This window comes from Amblyraja radiata, chromosome 2 (genome assembly GCF_010909765.2).
Source record: "Amblyraja radiata isolate CabotCenter1 chromosome 2, sAmbRad1.1.pri, whole genome shotgun sequence".
NCBI classification, from domain to species: Eukaryota; Metazoa; Chordata; class Chondrichthyes; order Rajiformes; family Rajidae; genus Amblyraja; species Amblyraja radiata.
Genome location: NC_045957.1, coordinates 25,411,133 through 25,434,011, shown reverse-complemented (window position 1 = coordinate 25,434,011; position 22,879 = coordinate 25,411,133). Strand labels below are relative to the sequence as shown.

The 22,879-nt window shown below is 44.0% G+C and overlaps 1 protein-coding gene across 1 annotated transcript in view; it reads left to right on the top strand.

The window, feature by feature from the left end:
• Nucleotides 1-22,879, top strand: part of ttc21a (tetratricopeptide repeat domain 21A) — a 76,507-nt gene that overhangs the window by 51,991 nt on the left and 1,637 nt on the right. Inside the window, exons 17-26 of the mRNA XM_033039297.1 lie at nucleotides 932-1,038; nucleotides 6,388-6,576; nucleotides 7,577-7,687; nucleotides 8,785-8,866; nucleotides 10,488-10,638; nucleotides 12,632-12,793; nucleotides 13,566-13,761; nucleotides 14,536-14,760; nucleotides 15,831-15,951; nucleotides 21,690-21,757. Coding sequence (XP_032895188.1) covers nucleotides 932-1,038; nucleotides 6,388-6,576; nucleotides 7,577-7,687; nucleotides 8,785-8,866; nucleotides 10,488-10,638; nucleotides 12,632-12,793; nucleotides 13,566-13,761; nucleotides 14,536-14,760; nucleotides 15,831-15,951; nucleotides 21,690-21,757 — 1,412 coding nt within the window. The remainder of the gene's footprint in view (nucleotides 1-931; nucleotides 1,039-6,387; nucleotides 6,577-7,576; nucleotides 7,688-8,784; nucleotides 8,867-10,487; nucleotides 10,639-12,631; nucleotides 12,794-13,565; nucleotides 13,762-14,535; nucleotides 14,761-15,830; nucleotides 15,952-21,689; nucleotides 21,758-22,879) is intronic.

Sequence of the window (22,879 nt, the reverse complement as noted above, 5' to 3'; positions counted from 1 at the left end):
TTAGACAGGTACGGGAATAGGTTAGGTTTAGAGGGATATGGGCCAAACGCAGGCAGGTGCGACTAGTGTAGGTGGGACATGGTGGTCGGTGTAGACAAGTTGGGCCGAAGGGCCTTTTTCCACGCTGTATGACTATGACCATTGTGCCCACCAAGTGGTTGCCAGCTCCTGGTAGAGCAATCTTATCAGTGAATCCCCGTGTTGTTTCCCTACAATAATTCAACTTGACTTGACGCTTCCAAGTCCCTTTTGAAGGGTAATGACCCATTTTGTTTCCACCAGTGTGTATGATTGGCCTGTACGGCCTGTTTCCATGCTATGCAATTATATGTGGGACATTACACATTGTGACAGTGGGAAGAATCAGCGCGTATTACTCAAAGAATAACTACCTGTTCAATATATCATTTTAGTATCAGTCACCTCTCACAAACAATAAATTCACACCATTCAACATGCAGGTGACATTTGGATTTTCAACATTTTGACTAGCAAGCGTAAAATCCTTAGTGTTGGTGTCATCAAACTACAGGGTGGGGAAGGTGAGATCAAGCGGGAGACGCTGAATAGATGGCGCAAAGAGCATAGTTTGAAGCCCTGTGGATTACAGGAAGGAAGAGGTGGCAAGGGTTCCTCTAATATCTTGGTGTCGCAGAACAAGAGATCGCACAATTGTTCAGACCAAAAAAGCAGCAGGAATGCAGAGAAGCAGAAGAATGTGCAGGATCTGATTAGTATTTAAATGAGAGAAGCTGTCCACTGTAATGTCCATGTAATAAAGACCACTAGGTGTCAGGAAGACAGTACTGAGAGTATTTTTATCTGATGTATGTATGTATGTGGCTGTCATTTAAGATCTCATTGATATTCAGTAATAAGGCAAGCAGGATATTTCCGACACTTACAGCTACAACATTTTATTGTATTGCAGTCAGCGATTTAGGTGCCATGGTGAATGATGTCAAATACTTGATGCTCCTGTCTAGGATCTTCACCAGGACTCATGAAATAGAGGAAGCAGTAAAAACTTTAAACAAGGTGAGGGAGTCACAGAGAGTGGATGAACTGAAAAACACAAGCGGGCCCAGGCGGCATCTTTAGTTTAGTGTAGAGATACAGTGCGGAAACAGGCTCTTCAGCCCACCGAGTCCGCCCCGACCAGTGATAGTACACTAGCACTATCCTGCACTTTTGGGACAATTTACAGTCTTTAACGAAACCAAGTAACCTACAAACCTGTGCGTCTTAGGAGTGTGGGAGAAACCCCACGTGGTCACAGGGAGAAAGTACAAACTCCGTACAGACAGCACTCGTAGTCAGGATCAAACCAGAGTTATAAAATTGGGTCTGGCACTGTAATGCCCCTGTCCCACTTAGGAAACCTGAATGGAAACCTCTAGAGACTTTGCGCCCCACCCAAGGTTTCCGTGCAGTTCCTGGATGTTGCAGGTGGTTGCCGGAGGTTGCAGGTAGTGGAAGCAGGTAGGGAGACTGACAAAAATCTCCGGGAACCGTACGGAAACCTTGGGTGGGGCGCAAAGTCTCCAGAGGTTTCCTAAGTGGGACAGGGGCATAAGGCAGCAATTCTACCACTGTGGAATAGCCTTTTTTAGTTGAAAAATAAACATCACTATAGAAAATAAGCAAAGCATTCTAAAATATTGGGTAGATTATGATTATTTTGGCTCGATTTTTAGACTGAAAATGTAAATAACTTGCTCACTTTTGAGAAATGTACTGAGTCGGTAAGTCTACATCTGATGTGGATTAAAATTACATTTATTAAACAAAGGTGGTCATTTTCAGGGTACTATGTTAAACGCATGGACAATATAGAATCGTACAGTGCAGAAAGGTCCTTTGATCCCCCAATACTTCCATTCTAACATTTTTTTGCCCCTCGGCAATAATCCCATTTGCCTGCATTATCCTTCCATGCCTTCCTTGCCCATTTACTGTAAGTGTTCGTTTAAATGCCTCTCAAGTGTAGTGATTGTATCTGATTCCACCGTCTCTGGCAGTGTAGGAAAAAACTTTCCCCCCAGAACCCCTTTAAAACTCCTTCATCTCACCTTAAATCTCTGATCTCTTGTTTTGATACCCCTACCACAGGAACACAATTTTGACAATCAATGCATCTCATAATCTGACATCTTAACAGGTTAACCTTCATCCTCCTTTGCTCCAGGGAAAAAAAGCACATCCTAGCCAATCTTTCCACATAACTAAAGGCCTCCAATCCAGGAAACATCCTGGTGAATCTCTCCTGCCATCCCTTCAGGGCAATCACATCTTTCCTGTATGGTGACCAGAACTGCACTCGATACTCCAAGTGGTCTAACCAGTATTTTGTAAAATGCAAAATCCCAATTTTTATATTATCTTCCATGACCTATGATGGCAGCATGCCAGATATTTCTTCACACCTTATTGACCTATGTGGCCACTTACTGGAAGCTATGGGCTTGCACCCCAAGGTCTCACTGCTCATCAACATTCCTTAATGTCCTACCATATACTGTGTAACAGTTTGTGAATTGGACACAATCACATTGATGTACTGAGGGATCATGGGGTCCAAGTCCATAGCTCCCTGCAAGTGGCAACTTAAGTGGATAGGATGGTATAGAGGGCACATGGCACGCTTACCTTCATTGGTTAGAGCATGAAGTATAACTGTTGGCAAGTTGTGTTGCAGCTGTATAAGACGTGTATATAGAGTCAGGCCCCCATTTGGAGTATTGTGTTCATTTCTGGTTGCCCTATTAAAAGGAAGGATGTAAAAGCTTTGGAGAGGGTGCAGAAGAGGTTCACCAGGATGCAACCTAACTTGGCATGTATTAGCTATAAGGAAAGGTTGAGAAAACTTGGATTGTTTTGTGTCGGATAGAACTGCAGCTGCTGGATTAAACTGAAGATAGACACAAAATGCTGGAGTAACTCAGCGGAACAGGCAGCATCTCTGGAGAGAAGGAATGGGTGACGATTTGGTTGGAGACCCTTCTTCAGACTGTATGGGGAGAGACAGTAAGACTGGTCGGTGAAGTGGGAAAGAGGAGGGATGGAGGGAGAATGAAAGCAAGGGTTACTCAAAGTTAGAGAAGTCAATGTTCATACCACTGGGGTGTAAACTACCTAAGTGAAATATGAGATGCTGTTCCTCCAATTTGCGCTGGGCCTCACTCTGACAATGGAGGAGGCCCAGGACAGAATGGTCGGTGTGGGACTGGGAGGGGAAGTTAAGGTGTTTAGCAATTGGGAGATCAGGTTGTTTTAGGTAGACTTAGCGGAGGTGTTCAGCGAAACGATCGGCAAGGCTGCGCTTGGTCTCACCGATATATAGGAGTCCACACCTGGAACAGCGAATACAGTAGATGAGGCTGGAGGAGGTTCAAGTTAACCTCTGCCTCACCTGAAAATATTGTCGGGGTCCTTGGACAGAGTTGAGGGGGTAGATATAGGGACAGGTGTTGCATCTCCTGCGGTTGCTGGGGGAAGTACCTGGGGAGTGGGTGGTTTGGGTGGGAAGGGACGAGTTGACCAGGAGATGGGGAGATGTGGTTAGTAGTGAGATCCTGTTGGAGGTGGCAAAAATATCGGAGGATTATGTGCTGTATGCGACAGCTGATGGGGTGGAAGGTGAGGACTAGGGGGACTCTGTCCCTATTACAACTGGGGGGAGGAGGAGCAGAGCGGAGATGCAGGATATTGAGCATCAGAGGCTAAGAGGCGAACTGAGAGAAGTACAAGAGTCATAGATAGGATGGAGAGTCAAAGATCTTTTTACCAGGATAAAAATGTCCAATACCAGAGTACGTCGATTAAAATATGTCAATTTGATACTTTAAAGAAGATTTACGGGGATTGTTTTAATACAGAGGCTGTAGGTGCCTAGAATGCAAGGAGACGTGGTGGATCAAATTCTTTAGCAACCTTGAGGTAGCAATTACAGTGGCTTGCAAAAGTATTCATACCCCTTGAACTTTTCCACGTTTTGTCACGTTACAACCACAAACGTAAATGTATTTTATTGGGATTTTATGTGATAGACCAACACAAAGTGGCGCATATTTGTGAAGTGGAAGGAAAATTATACATGGTTTTCAAATTTTTTTACAAATAAAAAACTGAAAAGTTTGGCGTGCAAAAGTATTCAGCCCCCTTTACTCTGATACCCCTAAATAAAATCCAGTGCAACCAATTGCCTTCAGAAGTCACCTAATTAGTAAATAGAGTCCACTTGTGTGTAATCTAATCTCAGTATAAATACAGCTGTTCTGTGAAGGCCTCAGAGGTTTGTTAGAGAACATTAGTGAACAAACAGCATCATGAAGCCCAAGGAACACACCAGACAGGTCAGGGATAAAGTTGTGGAGAAGTTTAAAGCAGGGTTAGGTTATAAAAAAATATCCCAAGCTTTGAACATCTCACGGAGCACTGTTCAATCCATCATCTGAAAATGGAAAGAGTATGGCACAACTGCAAACCTACCAAGACATGGCCGTCCACCTAAACTGACAGGCCGGGCAAGGAGAGCATTGATCAGAGAAGCAGCCAAGAGGCCCATGGTAACTCTGGAGGAGCTGCAGAGATCCACAGCTCAGGTGGGAGAATCTGTCCACAGGACAACTATTAGTCGTGCACTCCACAAATCGGGCCTTTATGGAAGAGTGGCAAGAAGAAAGCCATTGTTGAAAAAAAGCCATAAGAAGTCCCGTTTGCAGTTTGCCACAAGCCATGTGGAGGAAGGTGCACTGGTCAGATGAGACCAAAATTGAAGTTTTTGGCCTAAATGCAAAACGCTATGTGTGGCAAAAAACTAACACTGCACATCACCCTGAACACACCATCCCCACTGTGAAACATGGTGGTGGCAGCATCATGCTGTGGGGATGCTTTTCTTCAGCAGGGACAGGGAAGCTGGTCAGAGTTGATGGGAAGATGGATGGAGCCAAATACAGGGCAATCTTGGAAGAAAACCTGTTAAAGTCTGCAAAAGACTTGAGACTGGGGCGGATGTGGAAAATGTTGGATTCAATTAGCCAGTTCATCTTGGAGTCCATGTCCCTGGACCTTCTGGATTGGTCTACAATGTGGGTCTTGTCAAATGCCTGACGAAAGTCCATATACCATCAACCACCCTGCTTTCCTCAATCTCGTTGGTTACCTCCTTATCTTATACTCAGAACTTCTGGACCAGTCCAGTGGAATTTTGCCAAATGCCTTACTAAAGTCCATATAGCCAATATCTACTGCCCTTCTTTCATCAATCTCTTTTGTTACCCCCTGAAAAAAACCTAATCAAACAAGATGAAAAAGGATTTCTCCTTCACGAAGCTGTGCTGACTATCCTGAACTAGTCCCAACCTTTCCAAATGGGCATAAAACCTATTCCTTAGAAGTGCACGGCACAGTGGCGCAACGGTAGAGTTGATGTCTTACAGTGCCAGCGACCCGGGTTCGATCCTGACTACGGGTGCTGAATGTATATGGTTTGTAGGTTCACCCTGTGACCATGTGGGTTTTATCCAGCTGCTCCGGTTTCCTCCCACATCCCAAAGACGTGTGGTTTTGTTGGCTTCTGTAAAGTGTAAATTGTCCCTAGTGTGTAGGATAGTGCTAGTGTACCGGGTGTTCGCTGGTCAGCACGAACTCAGTAGGCCCAACACCACGCTGTATCTCTAAATTCTAAACTCTAACGTTTGTGCAATACTTTTGGCCAAGTGGTTGACATTGGACGTGTTAAATAATTGCTGCCATGTCAGAGAGTCATTGAGTCATTCAGGGTGGAAACAGGCTCTTCAGCCCAACTTGCCCTTGCTGACCAACATGTCCATGTACACTAGTCTCACCTGCCTACGTTTGACCAATATTCCTCTAAAACGATCCCATCCAAATACCCGTCGAAATGTTTCTTAAACTTTGCAATAGTACCTGCCTCAACTACCTCCTCCTGCAGCTTGTTTCATACACCCACCACCCTTTGTGCAAAAAAAGTTACCCCTCAGGTTCCTATTAAATCTTTTCCACCCACCCCCACTTTAAATTAAGGATAAGGGGGAAATCTTTTAGGACCGAGATGAGAAAAACATTTTTCACACAGAGAGTGGTGAATCTCTGGAATTCTCTGCCACAGAAGGTAGTTGAGGCCAGTTCATTGGCTATATTTAAGAGGGAGTTAGATGTGGCCCTTGTGGCTAAAGGGATCAGGGGGTATGGAGAGAAGGCAGGTACAGGATACTGAGTTGGATGATCAGCCATGATCATATTGCATGGCGGTGCAGGCTCGAAGGGCCGAACGGCCTACTCCTGCACCTATTTTCTATGTTTCTATGTAAACCTATGTCCTCTGGTTCTCAACTTGTCTGGTTCTGTGCTTGTCTTTAGGCATATGAACTACAGGGGCGCCTACTGAAGCGCCTGGTGGTGGAGCAGTCCGATGCGATTCCAGTCCAGAGTCAGTTGGCATCCACCATCTGTGCCCAGATAGCCCAACTATCAGTGGACCAACAGGACTACGACAAGGCAATCCGATATTATACAGAGGGACTAACATTCGTAGAAAACGACCCAAAGGTGAGGGAAAGGCACATTTTTAGGCCAATGGACAAGGTGTTGGAGGAACTTAGAAGGTCGGGCAAAAATTGTGAGATGCAGCGTGGAAACAGGATCTTTGGCCAACTGAGTCCAAGCCAATCAATGATCACCCCGTTCACTAGTTCCATCCTACACACTGGGGGCAATACTTTTCTTTTACAAAGCCAAATAACCTTTGGAGTGTGGGAGGAAACCAAAGCACCCGGAGGAAACCCATGCGGTCACAGGGAGAGTGTGCAAATTCGGTACAAGCAGCACCCGTAGTTGGGATCGAACCCGGGTCTCTGGCGCTGTAAGGCAGCAATTCTACCACTGCGCCACTGTGCCGCCCTAAGTGGAGGGGATGGACAGACGACATTTTGGATTGGGATCATTTGACCCAAATTATCATCTGTCTGGTCCTTCCAGAGATGGTGCCTGACCTGCTGAGTTTCCTCCGGAACATTGTTTTGGCTCAAGATTTCAGCATCTGCAGTTCCTTGTATCTCCCCTTTAGGCTAGTCAGGTTAATAGCATGACTTTTCATTCCGCAAAAAATATTCTGAAACACTTGTGTTTTAAGTAACCACCTGAGCCACTAAAAGCAGATTAACTTGGCATCATGTAGTGTTATACACAGCATGGAAACAGGCCCATCAGCCCAACTCATCCATGACAACCAAAATGTCTAATTAAGCCTAGATTTGGCACATACCCCTCTAAATCTTTTCTATCCATCCATGTACACATCCCAAAGTCTTTTAAACGTTTAAATTGTACACGCCTCTACATCTTCCTCTGGCAGCTCGTTCCATTTCCTCTTGAATCCCTTTTAAATCTTTCCCCTCTCACCTCAAGTTATAAACTGTGCTATCTTGGTGGTGGGGTGGGGGGGGGGGGGGGGGGGCTGTGACCATTGGCCTTATCCACGACCCTCATGACTTTGTAAACCTCCATATCCAGGTAACAGACTTTCATTCCCATAACATTGTCTTCTCAGCTATTGATAGAACTTGCACAGTTGTACCTGGCCAAAGGAGATAGCAATGCTTGCGAATATCAGTGTATCAAGTTACTGAAGAACATAGAAAACAATAATGACGTCAACATGGTATGTCTGTTTATACATATTTCAAAGCAATTTACTGCAGGAAATGTTTTTTTTGCTGGTTTACAAATTATTTTTTTCCTCCATGTTCTCACATCCATTACCCTAATTAAAATATGCACATAATCAGCCTACATGATGATTAGTTAGCTAGCTTTGCCTCTGCTTTCACTGAAGCCAGAAGTGGGTGGATTTATACTTGGCTTCAGATAACCTGATACCTGATGTACCCGATTCAGATTTACTGAATAATCGTGATTGTACCTAGAGTCATAGAGTTATACAGCATGGAAACAGGCCCTTTGGCCCATCTTGCCCACACCGACCTATCTACACTAGTACCACCTGCCGGCATTTGGCCCATATCCTTCTGAACCTGTCCTATCCATGTACCTGTCTGAATGTTTCCTAAATGTTACAATAGTACCCTCCTTAACTACCTCCTCCGGCAGCTCGTTCCATACTCCTTAAACCCCCTCGCCTTAAACCTATGTCCTCCGGTTCTTGATTCTCCTACTCTGGGCAAGAGACACTGATCTATTCCTCTCATGATTTTGTACACTTCTATAAGATCACCCCTCATCCTCCTGCGCTCCAAGTAATAGAGTCCTAGCCTACTCAACCTCTCCCGATAGCTCAGGCTCTCAAGTCCAGGCAACATCCTCGTAAATCTTCTTTCCAACTTAACAACATGGTGCCCAGAACTGAACACAATACTCCAAATGTGGCCTCACCAATGTCTTATATAACTGCAACATGGCCTCCCAACTTATTTCCTCCTTGTGGGGCCTGATACAATTTTAGGGAAGTATACTTGTAAAAGCGAGGTTTATTGGAAGCAGCTGATACCAGATATGTGATAGGTGGGACATTGGTGGGGGAAATGTATGTTAGTTGAGGAAAAATTATTAGGAGGAAATGGGAGAATTTAGTCATTGGCAAAAGGATGAGAAAACACTACTAGCCAAAGGGAAGATATATAATTAGGAAGGAGGGTGAGGGGCTACTACTGTTGCTGTAGGATATCGGGAAAGGTGATGAGGGTAGATATTGGTAGGGATGATAACGCCAGCTGGAGGTAACCTTTCTTCTCTCGACAGATGATGGCGGATCTCATGTTTAAAAAACAAGAATATGGACAAGCTCTGTTCTATTACCGGCAACTGCTGCAAGGATCACCAGGTGTGTAAAAAAGTTCGTCCCTCAGATATTTAGGTATATTATATACAGGTATTTGAATCTTTTCTCTCTCACCTTAAACCTGTGCCCCCTAGTTTTAGACTCCCCTAATATGAAAAATAGGCAGTGACTATCTATCGAAACAAGGAACTGCCATTATCTTTCTCGCCCTCTCTCCGATACCATCGCTTGTGCCATTTATTCTTTCGGGTGTCCACCCTACTATAGACATTCTGTTTGTTCCTACTCACTTCTCTGCAACTTAAAACATGTTTGATGTTTACTTTTAATAGTTCTTTTTTTTTAAAAACCTGATATGGAAATTCCATTTCCCACTCTGTATATACTACATGCACTGCTGAGTATTTTCAATATTTGTATTAAGCAAACTTATTTGGTACACAATGCATAGAATGCTTTGTCTAATTATCACAAATCTTCAGGAGCCACACTTTATATAATTAGACCCAGTCTCTTCACCTCCCCTTCCCCATCGTTCCCTCCCCCACCCCACAACCTCTCGTCACCTCCAACAATATTTATTAATTGACTTGCAAGATATTTATTGTTTTTATTATGCATCCAGCTTATGGGCGGCACAGTAGCACGACTTGTAGAGATGCTTCCTCACAGGACCAGAACATGACCTTGGTTTAATTTGGTTTAGTTTATTATTATCACGTGTACCGAGGTACAGTGGAAAGCTTTTTGTTACTTGCTATCCAGTCAGTGAAAAGACTGTACATGATTACAATCAAGCCGCCCACAGTGTACAGTTACAGGATAAAGCGTATGATGTTTAGTGCAAGATAATGTCCGATTAAAGATAGTTCTAAGGTCTTCAATGAGGTGGATGAGGGGTCATGTCCGTTCTAGTTGGTGAGAGGGCAGTTTAGTTGCCTGATAACAGCTGGGACGAAACTGTCCTGGAATCTGGAGGAATGCATTTTAAATCATCTGCCTGATGGGAGAGGGGAGAAGAGGGAGTGAGACTTGCTGAGGCAGCGTAAATTGTAGATGGAGTCAATGGAAGGGAGATTGGGTGCTATTAATGTAGAGTTTGCACATTCTCCCTGTGAGCATGTGGGTTTCCTTACACATCCCAAAGATGTGCAGATTTTTAGGTTAATTGGCAATTGTAAAAAAAAATTGTCCCCAATGTGTAGGGAGTGGATGATAATGCACAATAACATAGAACTAGTGTGAACAGGTGATCGATGATCGGCGTAGACTCTGGGCCGAAGGGCCTGTTTCCATGCTGTATCGCTAAACTAAACTAGACAGTTCCCATTTCAAAAGTTACCCTTAAATAACTGGTATAATGTTGAAAAGTATTTTTCGTTCTCCCAAGGGCAGAAATGTTCTCCGTTCATCCCTCCTTCTTATTCAATAATTTATTTAATATAAAATATTTGTTTTGCACAATGTAACATTGAATAACGGTTTAAATTGGCTTGAAATGTTGAAATGTATTTATTTGTTCTCCCAGGGCAGAAATGCTCTTGGTTCACCACTCCATTGAAAATGTATTTAATAGAATTTTTTTTAAAAATAATGTAAAAATGAATAAAGGTTTAAATGACCTTGTAAGTCGTGCACATTTTTTCTCTCCACCCTTTGGCAGACAACTTCCTGGTCTTAAGCAAATTGATCACATTGTTCAGAAAAACAGGAAAACTTGAAAAAGTGCCAGAGGTTGTGATGCTCGCAGAAAGGAAATCACCGAAGACGGTGATGGAGCCAGGATTTAACTATTGCCGTGGCCTCTACTTCTGGTAAATAAAGGCTTCGCAAGTTATAGGAGTAAAATTAGGCCATTCGACCCATCGAGTCTACGCTGCTATTCAATCATGGCTGATCTAATCCCATTTTTCTGCCTTCTCCCCATAGCCCTTGACACCTATTCCAATCATGAATTTATCTATCCACTGACTTGGTCTCCACAGCCCTCTGTACTACAGATTAATTACTCTCTGACTAAAGAAGTTCCTCCTCATTTCCTTTCTAAAAGAACGCCCTTAAATTCTGAGCCTCTGGTCCTGGACTCTCCCACCAATGGGTTGGGAGATGGAGTGTTTCTGAAATACGTCTTTTGGGCCATGAGTTTAGTTTAGTTTAGAGATACAGCGCAGAAACAGGCCCTTCAGCCAACTGGGTCCGCGCTGACCAGCGATCTCCGCACACTAACACTATCCTACAACCACTGGGAACAATTTTTACATTTTACCAAGCCTATTAACCTACAGACCTGTAAGTCTTTGGAGTGTGGGAGGAAACCAAAGATCTCAGAGAAAACCCACGCAGATCACGGGGAGAATGTATAAACTCCGTACAAACAGCGCCCGTAGTCAGGATCGAACGAATCACCGAGGTACAGAGTTAAGTAATGTAACAGCCGCAGGGAAGAAACTGTTCCTGGACCTGCTGGTCCGGCAACGGAGAGACCTGTAGCGCCTCCCGGATGGTAGGAGGGTAAACAGACTGTGGCTGGGGTGAGAGCAGTCCTTGAAGATGCTGCGCGCCCTTCGCAGACATCGCTTGCTTTGGACAGACTCAATGGAGGGAAATGAGGAACCGGTGATGCGTTTGGCAATTTTCACCACGATCCGGAGAGATGTTTGCTGTAGTGGGCTGATGTAAAGCAAATGGGGGTGGGCGACACAGTGGCGCAGCCTTGGAGTTGCTGTCTTGCAGAGACAGAGACCCGGGTTTGTTCCTGACTATGGGTACGGTCTGTACAGAGTTTGCACGTTCTTCCTGTGACCGACCGTGTGGGTTTTCTCCAGGTGCTTCAGCTTTCAGGCTTCTGTACCTTCTGCCGGACAGGAGCAGGGAGAAGAAGGAATGACCAGGGAATTATCTCTGATATGTGGTTACCCAATTAAGATTGAGATGAGAAGTAATATCTTCTTTCTGGGGACCTTAAAATCTATGACGTTCTCTTTGGCAGGGAGTGTGAAGAGTGATTCATTGTTATAAGCAGCAGGACCCGATTCTGAATCCCAATTGCTATCCAATGATTTGAATTGAAAGTTCTCCGTGTACAGGAGGAAGCTAACCTTCTTACCCAGTTTGGGCTTTTTGTAATTTCACATGTTGTCCCTGAATGAAGAAGTAGCTAATCTGCTTCAGAAAAATTAAAGATTCGCAACACGGGCCGATCCTACAAGAAATACGGAGAAAGAGTTTCAAAATTGTAAGACAAGGAAATGATGGGACCTTGGTTATGATTCATTCCACTGCTGAGTGGGCAGCCAATTAACCATCTTAATCCCTCTTGTATAACCAGCGGCGGCACAGTGGTGCAGCGGTAGAGTTGCTGCCTCACTGCGCCAGAAACCTGGGTTCGATCCTGACTACGGGTGCTGTCTGCACGGAATTTGTACATTTTCCCTGTGACTGCATGGGTTTTCTCCAGGTGCTCCGGTTTCCTCCCACGCTTCAAAGATGTACAGGTTTGTAGGTTAATTGGCTTCGGTAAATTGTAAATTGTCCCTTGTGTGTCGGATAGTGCCAGTGTGAAGAAATGATCGCTGGTCAGCGCGGGCTCAGTGGGGCCGAAGGGCTTGTTTCCGCGCAGGATCTCTAAAGTCTAAATCTTTATGAGGGTTAGTGCCTTCGAGAGGAATAGCTGACAAATCAGTGAAAAATCTGCCAATTTTCACTGAGATTTTTGTGAAGTCTATCGCTGCTTCTGAACTGTTTGCAAGAATGTGCGTTGTACTGCCGACAACAACTTCAAGCTAAGCTTAATCTCTCCACTCCCAGGTATACAGGGCAACCAAACGCAGCGCTGAGGCATTTTAACAAAGCACGCAAGGACAGTGACTGGGGTCAAAACGCTGTTTACAACATGATCCAGATATGTCTTAATCCTGACAGTGAGATTATTGGAGGCAATGTGTTCGAAACCCTGGATGACGACTTCAGGTTAGTGAAGCTATTTAACCTTTTTTCATTGCCTCTCTCAACATCCTTTTAGTTTAGTATAGAGATACAGTGTGGAAACAGATCTTCGGCCCAACGAGTCCACGCCGACTGTCGATCACCCATTCACACTAGTTCTATATTATTGCATCCACTCCCTACACACTAGGGCCAATTTTATAGAGGCCATTTAACCTACAAACCCACTCGTCTTTGGAGTGTGGGAAGAAACCACGGCCCCTTCCCACAGACTGCACCCGAGGTTAGAATCGAACGCGGGTCTCTGGCACTGTGAGGCAACAACACTACCAGCTGTGCCACCGTGCTGCCCTATTTTGTTATCTTCAATGAGGTGGTTGGCCTTGCCAACAAATGCAATCATCAAAGCAATGATAAATCAGTCACAGCAATAGGCATGGTCATGTCATAAAGCCCCAAGTGATAGGAATAGAAGAACTCAAAACATCACCTATCCATGTACTCCAGCGATGCTACCTGACCCGCTGAGTTATTCCAGCATTTTGTGTCCTTTTTTTAGTAAACCAGCATCTGCAGTTCCTTGTTTCTATCCTGTAATATTTCATTAGATATCTCTGAAAAGTAGTTCAAAGATTCTTGATTAATGCAGGTGTCAAGGGTTCTGGGGAGAAGGCATTAGAATGGGGTTGATAGGGAAAGATAGATCAGCCATGATGGAATGGTGGGCCGAATGGTCCAATTCTATTCCTAGAATTTATGATTTTTTTTTTCTCTCTCCCATCTGTAAAAAAAATAGTGGTGAGCCCAATGAAAACGAAATGGATCAGCTTGCAGTCAGGACAGCAGAGAAGTTATTGAAGGAGTACCATGCTCACACACAACAGGAACAGGAACAACGCACATTGCTGCAGAACAGCTGTCTGATGGCCACCAATGACCGGTCCAACGTGGAAAAGGCCCTCGAGGCATTCACAGAGATGGCCGCAGCTAAGGTGACCAAAATGTTAGCGTGCTTGCCATAATAGAGTGGCACAGTGGCGGCAGGGGAGATGTGGGCAGTGGAGATGCAGAGAAGTGGTGGAAGTGTAAAACAAGTGGGAGGCGGCACAGCAGCACACCACCCATATTTAAACTTTTCAGTCCTTTGTCACTGATGAGCTGTCAAAAGCCATCAGGGCCAGTCTGAAGAAAAGTCCTGACTCAAAACTCAACCTATCAATGTCATCCAGAGATGCTGCCTAACCCGCTGAGTTACACCAGCACTTTGTGTCACTCTTCAGCATCTGTTCTTCCTTGTTCCACATCGTAGGTGGTTGGCGCAGCAGTAGAGTTGCTGCCTTACAGCGCCAGAGACCCATGTTCGATCCTCCCTGTGACCATCGCGGGTCTCCTCCGGGTGCTCTGGTATCCTCCCTCATTCCAATGATGTGCAGCTTTGTAGGTCAATTTGCTTCTCCAAATTGTCCCTAGTGTATAGGATATGGGGGATTTTTGTTTAAATGCACATGTTAGAAATCTGAAATTAACACGGAAAACTTTGGAAATGTGGTGGAGGTCAGGTAGTATCTGTGGAAAGAGAAACAAATTAAACAATTAAATTTACAGGTCAAAGGCCCTACATAGAACATTAAACACAACACAAACTGTTGGTGCAATTCAAAGCTTTCCTCTCTATTAAATATAACCTTGGGGGGGTTAATGGTGCACGATGAAATATGCTATCCTAACACTTAATGGCTTTGCTGAGAGTCATGTTTTATGTTTAGAAGGATCACGTGCCTTCACTTCTGGCAGTGGCTCAAGCCTGCATGGTTTTGAAGCTGATTCCTCGGGCTAGGAACCAGTTGAAAAGGATAACAAAAATACCCTGGAATCTGAAGGATGCCGAGGAATTCGAGAAGAGCTGGCTCCTGCTGTCTGATATTTACATTAAGGCAGGAAAATATGACCTGGCAATGGACTTGCTGAAACACTGCTTACAGTACAACCAGGTGAGGCTGTTGCTGGTGACTGCAACCATGCCTAACGGAAAGCGAGCACGCTTATCAAATGGGACAGACATAGCATGAATTTCTTAAGAGGGTGGTGAATCTGTGAAATTAATTGCCACAGACGGATGTGGAGGCCAAGTCAATTAATATTTTTAAGGCAGAAATAGGTAGATTCTTGATTAGTACTGGTGTCAGGGGTTATGGTGAGAAGGCAGGAGAATGGGGTTGAGAGGTAAAGGTGGATCATCCATGATTGAATGGCGGAGTAGACTTGATGGCCCGAGTAGCCTAATTCTGCTCCTATTATGAACTCATGAGAGTGAATGCTGACAGTCTTTTTCCCAGGGTAGATGCTAATACTGGAGGACATGGGTTTAAGGTGACAGGAGAGAGAGGTCCCTTGGGGGCAACATTTTCACTCCGAGGGGAGTCCGTATCTAGAATGAGCTGACAGAGGAAGCTTCAGAAGTGATACGATTATGTCATAAGATATAAAGATATTCTTACAAAAGATGTATGGATATGAAGTGTTTAGAGGAATATGGGCCAAATGTAGGCAAATGGATTGAGCCTAAAATAACTTGTTTGTTTTGTTTTAAATCTGATCCATGACAAAAGTGCCTAGATTTAAAGTACACTTCCATCAACGATTTTCCGGCACCCATGGCTCCAGAGCCTTTCTGGATTACCCTTTTTGTCGGACCAACAGAGGTCACGGCCTCCATCCGCAAAATTGACCTGGGAAGTCGGCTATGGGAGCGGATCTGTCGGCTCCACGGAAGTCCCGATGAGGTCGTGATCGGCCTCCTCACCCCCCCCTCCCCTCACCCCCAGATGCCACATTTTCCAAGGGGACTTCCGGGGTGGGATTTCAAGTCTATTTAAAGTCTCATAAATTTGTCAGGATTAAAGGAGGTGCCGGACTACCAGTTGACGGAAAATCAATGGTGGACCTGTACGTTTTAGTTGAGTTATTTCTGGGTTGTACCGAGGAGGTGAAATAAATATGTGAACATTATTGATTTAAGTCTGGAAATGTGTCCACCTGAGTTTCATTTTTCGCTGCCCAGTCGTGTTGCAAGGCGTACGAATACACAGGGTTCATCATGGAGAAGGAGCAATCCTACATGGATGCAGTTGCAAACTACCAAATGGCTTGGAAGTGCAGCAGTGAGGCAAACCCTGCCATTGGTGAGCTGATACATCTTTGGTTAACCTTGTCAGTTAAACCCCTGTCTCACGGTGCGAGTTGACCCACGAGGTACCCCGAGTTTAAAACAAATTTAACTCGTGGTAACTACGTACAATTAACATAGCGGGAACTGCGGAACTCGTTGGCCGCAACTTAGCGACTCGTGGCGCTAACGGCAGGTACCCGTGAAACTTGTTAACTCTTGGAAAAATTCAAACATGTTTAAAGTTTTCCACGAGTAAAATGTACTGCTGAAGTTAAAAATTGAAACATTTAAACTCGTTTTAAGAAAGTAGTGGCCCGCGCGTTTACCTTAGTGTCTCGTGAGTCTACCGTGGGAACTCTTTAACTCAGCGGGCAGGCAGCATCTCTGGAGAGAAGGAATGGGTGACGGGATGACATTTCCAAATTTCTGCTGTGTCTTTGTGTAACTCCACCACCGTGTGTTCAGTTTTTGTCAGCCAGCATCTGCCCTTTCTTGTGTATGACATTATTTGTATCCGTGGCAGTTGATTGTCGCTCCCTTCAGTTTCCCAGGGGGTCGGGATGGGACTGGAGTTGTTTCACCGGGATCGCCAGCAGATGTGGTAATAAAAAGTAAACGGAGATGACCAATGTCCGGTAATTATCTTGTGGTAGTCTTGCTGATCGATCAAATGGAGATTGGCCGGTGGGGGCAAGTTATAAGCCTTCTCTGTCCTACTTATCTCTGAAAAAATGGTTTTGGCGAGATGGGAGCACAATTAGTATTTGCAAAGGTAGAATTATTAGTAATAGTTGGAGTGCTGAATATGTTAAAATGGATGAAAATAATAAGGAAATAGAGAGGAGAAACGTGTTAAGCAGAAAGAGGGAAATGATGGACCTGTGTCTATAATAACAAAGCAAGTGGCAGCAAAATATCCCCGACACCCTGTAGAGAAGGCACCCCGGTAGAGGATGATTTTAATGATCTGTTGATGATGACGGCTGCATTACGCCAGCGCCAACCTCCCTATAACCCGACGTATATAGAGGAAGAACAGGCTGCAGCCCCATCAGTTGCTGAGGCTCTGTTTCCACCTCTGGTGGCTCGGATGGATCGGTTTACCGGTAAAGGAGTCACAGCTCCTCCGGCTAGTCCAGAAGTAGCAGATGTTACCAAATGGGTGGGGACCTGATACATGATTGAGAAGAAATAAAATAGATATCAAGAAGGATGAGCAAACAAAGCTCCAGGTGATGAATGTTAAGGAAGAGTCTAAGCCCGGGTCTCTGATAGAGTCCCCCGTATTATGATAGGAGTAGTCCCCGTGTTGAAACCCTGCACCCCAGCTGAAGCTAGAGCCATGGTTGCAGAAGCTCCAGATCCCTTGAAGAAAACAAGTGCTTTTCTTAATTGGTTGTGCAGCAATCAGATGTGCAGCATTTAAATCCCTCTCCCGGGGGATGTGCAGATGCTGCTGAAATGTGCATATGGAAACTCATGGGCTACCCTGAAAGATGGGTTTGCAGTTCCTCACGGAGAAAATGGAGATTGGAGAGCAAATGATGATCAGCAGGCTCTGGGAAATGAGTGCCTCACCCACTGGTTGGCCCACTGAGGAAAGTAGCCTATAAAGGGGGAGCGAGAACAGGATCAAGCTTATAAAGTGGCCACTATGTAATCTGTGCTCCCCTCCGTGGGCATCTCCGTAAGTCAGTCAAATATTAATACTATTGGGGTTGCCGGCGTCCCCATGATAGAACCTTCATCAGAACCCGCTCGTATATATGGCGTCACTTACTGTACTTTTATAATCTCTAGAACACCCCCAGTCTCGTTACTGGGAAGGCAGGCTCTGTGCAAACTGGGAGCAGCCTCTGCAGTTCCTTCCAACAGTAATTCCCCAATTTGACGAGGAAGCAGAAGAGCCGAAACCCTGACTATTCCTATTTCCCCATACGCTGCCTGACCTACTGAATTCACCCCGGATGTCCTATTTCGTAATACAATTATTACTACTTGTTTTACAATTCCACTAATACGGGAGGAAGGCCGTATGAAACAATGAGTTTGGGTCCGAAGTGGGAACTGAAACAAGAGTAACTCGGGAGAGGAACTTGGTAACTCGGGAGAGGAACTTGACACATCGCGGAAATGAGATGTAAACGGCAAACTTATACACACACGTGGGAACTCAGTTAAAGTCTTGATCATACACTTGGAATCTCATACACAACCACGAGTCTTTCACTCGGGGTACCTGGTGGGTCAGCTCGCACCGTGAGACTATTAGTAAGAAAAAATATGCATGCCTGGGTGCAGAACATAGAACAGTACAGCACAGGATCAGGCTCTACAGCCCACAATATCTGTGCTGAACATCTTGCCAAGACCATCACTTATCTTCCTGCATATAAGGATGCCTCTACTTGTGGGAAGGTCTAGGACCAGAGGCTATAGCCTCCGAATAAAAGAACGTGCCTTTAGAAAGGAGAACCTTTAGTAGCAATGTTACAAAATTTGGAGATTTAAAAAATCAAGACTGCAATTTATCCCATCAGATAAAGCATAAAAAGAAGTTTAATTTACATACTCGGAAATTAGCATCTTGTTCCCTATTGCTTTTCCATTGACTTAACACAAAAGCTGTGATCGAGAACAGTCAAAAGCCCATATCTTTCTTAAAAATTAAGAAACTGAAATAAATTTTCAGTTATTATAGATTGAAGCATTCTGAAACAAATATGAAACAATCTTACTTGGATGACCTGAAATTAAAGCATATAATTAGTTAGTTACCTAATTGTAGCTAATTACAAAATTCAATTACTAGATCTAAACATCCATTCATTTCTTAAGAAAAGATTAACATTTTTAAATAGCCTAAGTGTGCAAATAACATTCACACAAGAATTCACAATATAACATTTAAAATCTCATTGTCATTAATTTATAGGCCAAATGGAAGGAATTTAATGTTTAATTACCGTAAATTAATGGCCATTTAAATCATCTTGCGAGTGAGTTTTTGTGGAACGCGATCGGTTGGAATGTTGCGGTTGCAGTGAATTTGAACCCCATATCGGCAGGAAAAACACTGCCGGTTCATATCCTAAGAAGCAAGTTTATATGTAAAATAAATTATTTGCCTTATGTTTTGTCCCCCACGTGAGATGTGTCCCGTTGACGGCGTTAGAAGTAGCTTTTTTATTTTACTCCAGCGATTAAACTGTCCCGCAATTTTTTTTTTAAACTTCCGACAACGGAAGTCAGAACGATTTTTCTGCATCACATAGCAGCCCAAGAAAATATATCTCGGACAGGCAGGAGAAAACGGCATTTTAATCCCGCCCCCCCCCCTCAAAGGCGCCAAAGTGGCAGAACTGCAGCACCGCTGAAGGTAAGTATTGTAACATACCTACCTTTAGTCAAACGCTCATCATACAGTGCATTCAGAAAGTATTCAGACCCCTTCACTTTTTCCACATTTTGTTACGTTACAGCCTTATTCTAAAAAGGATTAAATTATTTATTTTTTTATAATCGATCTACACACAATACCCCGTAATAAAAAAGCGAAAACAGTTGTTTAGAAATTTTTGCAAAGTTATTAAAAATAAATAACTGAAATATCACATTTACATAAGTATTCAGACCCTTTACTCAGTACTTTGTTGAGGCACCTTTGGCAGCGATTACAGCCTCAGGTCTTCTTGGGTATGATGCTACAAGCTTGGCACACCTGTATTTGGGTAATTCCTCCCATTCTTCTCTGCAGATCGTCTCAAGCTCTGTAGGGTTGGATGGGGAGCGTCGATGCCCAGCTATTTTCAGGTCCCTCCAGAGATGTTCGATCGGGTTCAAGTCTGGGCTCTGGCTAGGCCACTCAAAGACATTCACAGACTTGTCATGAGGCCACTCGTGCGTTGCCTTGGCTGTGTGCTGAGGGTCGTTGTCCTGTTGGAAGGTGAATCTCCACCCCAGTCTGAGGTCCAGAACGCTCTGGAGCAGATTTTCATTAAGGATCTCTCTGTACTCTGCGCCGTTCATCTTTCCCTCGATCCTGACTAGTCTCCAAGTTCCTGCCGCTTAAAAACATCCCCACAGCATGATGGTATGGTATTGGCCAGGTGATGAGCGGTGTCTGGTTTCCTCCAGACGTGACGCTTGGCATTCAGGCCAAAGTATTCAATCTTGGTTTCATCAGACCAGATAATTTTATTTTTTTCATGTCTTTTGGCAAACTCCAAGCGGGCTGTCATGTGCCTTTTACTGAAGAGAAGCTTCCAACTGGCCACTCTACCATAAAGGCCTGATTGGTGAAGTGCTGCAGATACAGTATAGTTGTCCTTCTGGAAGGTTCTCCTATCTCCACAGAGAAACTCTGGAGCTCTGTCAGAGTGACCATCGAGCTCTTGGTCACCTCCCTGACCAAGGCCCTTTCCCCCTGATTGCTCAGTTTGGCCGGGCGGCCAGCTCTATGAAGAGTCCTGGTGGTTCCAAAGTTTTTCCATTTAAGAATAACGGAGGCCACTTGCTCTTCGGGACCTGCAAATCTGCAGAAGTTGTTTTATACCCTTCCCCAGATATGTGTCTCGATACAATCCTGTCTCGGAGGTTGACAGACAATTCCTTCGTCTTCATGGCTTGGTTTTTGCTCTAACATGCACTGTCACCTGTGGGACCTTATATAGATAGGTGTGTGCCTTTCCAAATCATGTCCAATCAATTTAATTTACCACTGGTGGACTCCAAGTTGTATAAACATCTCAAGAATAATCAATGGAAATAGGATGAACCTGAGCTCAATTTTGAGCGTCATATCAAAGGGTCTGAATACTTATGTAAATGTGATATTTCAGTTATTTCTTTTTAATTACTTTGAAAAATTTTCTAAACACCTGTTTTCACTTCTTCATTCTGGGGTATTGTGTGTACATTGATGACTAAAAAAATGAATTTAATCCATTTTAAAATAAGGCTGCAACGTAACAAAATGTGGAATGTGAAGTGATCTAAATACTTTCTGAATGCACCGTATGTTAACCCAATCATTCTCGTAAACCTCCTCTGGACCCTCTCCAATGCCAGCACATCCTTCCTCAGATATGGGGCCCAAAACTGCTCACAATACTCGAAATGCAGTCTGATCAATGCCTTATAAAGCCTCAGCATTACATCCCTCCAACAAACCACTGGAGTAACTCCACAGGTCAGACATCATCTGTGCAAGGAAATGGACAAATGGAATTTTGTCCATTTCCTTCCACAGATGCTTTCCGCAAAGATCCGCAGAGTTACTCCAGTAGTTTGTATTACCATTCAAGATGCTAGCATCTGCAGACTTTGTGTCTCTAATTGCAATATAACTTCTTAATTCTTGTAATCAAACCTGCTCAAAATAAAGGCCAATAGGATGTTTAATTCGGGACATTTGGATCTGCTAACTCTACAAAAAGTGCCCAGAGGCACATCAACACCTTATGCTGCACCAACAATTTTCTTAAATTCTCACACCATGCATTCCTTTTCTCTCTTGGTAACTCGTGATAGAAGCACAATTTCAGCTAGATATGCACGGTGAATGAGTTGGCTGCTGCTACTGAGTTTTATCTGGATTGTCAAGGCAAGAAACAGCCCCAGAACCCGTGATTAAATGATTGGCAGAAGAAGGTGTACCTAGTGAGATGCATTACTTATTTAGATTGTTCAGAATTGGAATTAAAGGTAAAGGAATAACTGATAATATTTATCTTCCTTTTTCTTTTGTAGGTTACAAACTAGCTTTCAATTACCTGAAAGCAAAAATGTACATGCACGCAATCGACATTTGTCACAAGGTTTGTATTATGTGAATCGGTTTTAAACTGAGACATTTTATTTTCTTTAAAGCCTGCGGGTGGTTTTATTACCTAACCTGAATGGCAATCGGATTCTGCGAGATTTCATGAAAGTGAGATTTCAAAAACTAGAAAGACGCAAAATGCTGGAGTAACTCAGCGGGTCAGGCAATATCCCTGGAGAACATGGATAGGTGATGTTTCAGGTTGGAACACTTCTTCAGACTGACGGGTCCCGACCCAAAACATCACTTAACCATGTTTTCCAAATATGCTGCCTGACCCGCTGTTACTCCAGCATTTTGTGTCTATCCTTGAATTTAACAGGTTGATTTAATAGGTTCTCAGGATGAAGGGACAATGATTAGCCAGAGACCCTGGATCCAGTGCCGGATTTAGATGAAGAGAGGCCCTAGGCTATTCCTATTGTGAGGCCCCTCCCAATCCCCTGCCCCCACGACTAGAGGAAGAAGGAAGAGTGTTTTAAATAATTTAAGTAAAGCCAAGGATAATGACGGGTGTTTACTAACCTGACAGTGGCAGCCACAGCACTACACAGTAGGTTTCTAGCAACCCCTAACATTGCTCCTTGCCAACTTCCTAGTTCAAATATCTTTGCACTTTCCTACATACCCCTGAGTTTTTCATTTTTGAAGCCTGCAAGTATCCAAAGATGTTCCCTGCACTCGCCATCGCTGCTTACTGGAGCACATGTGAAAGTTTGCCGGACCCCGGTGCCACCAGATTGACACCGATGTGCATCCGAGCGTGGCCAATGAGATAAGGGGCTGGAAAGCTGCGCTTTTAAAAAATGTATTTATTGCCAGTGCTGGTGTCGAGCTATCGGCTTAAAACAGTATTATTCTGAAATGCAAGGAAAATTACTGAAGGGTTGTTTAGAGACCACAGTGCGTTGTGACAGCATATGTAAGAAAGGTCTATGACAGTGTCAAAAATATTATACACCTTGGCCGGAGGCCCCCTAAATTTTGAGGCCCTAGGCCTTAGCCTGCTGAACCTATAGGTAAAACCAGCACTGCCAGGAATGTGAAATTTAATCCTACTGCAATCACAAATGAAAACTCTACAGTTAACAGATTGTCATAAACACCTATCTGATTC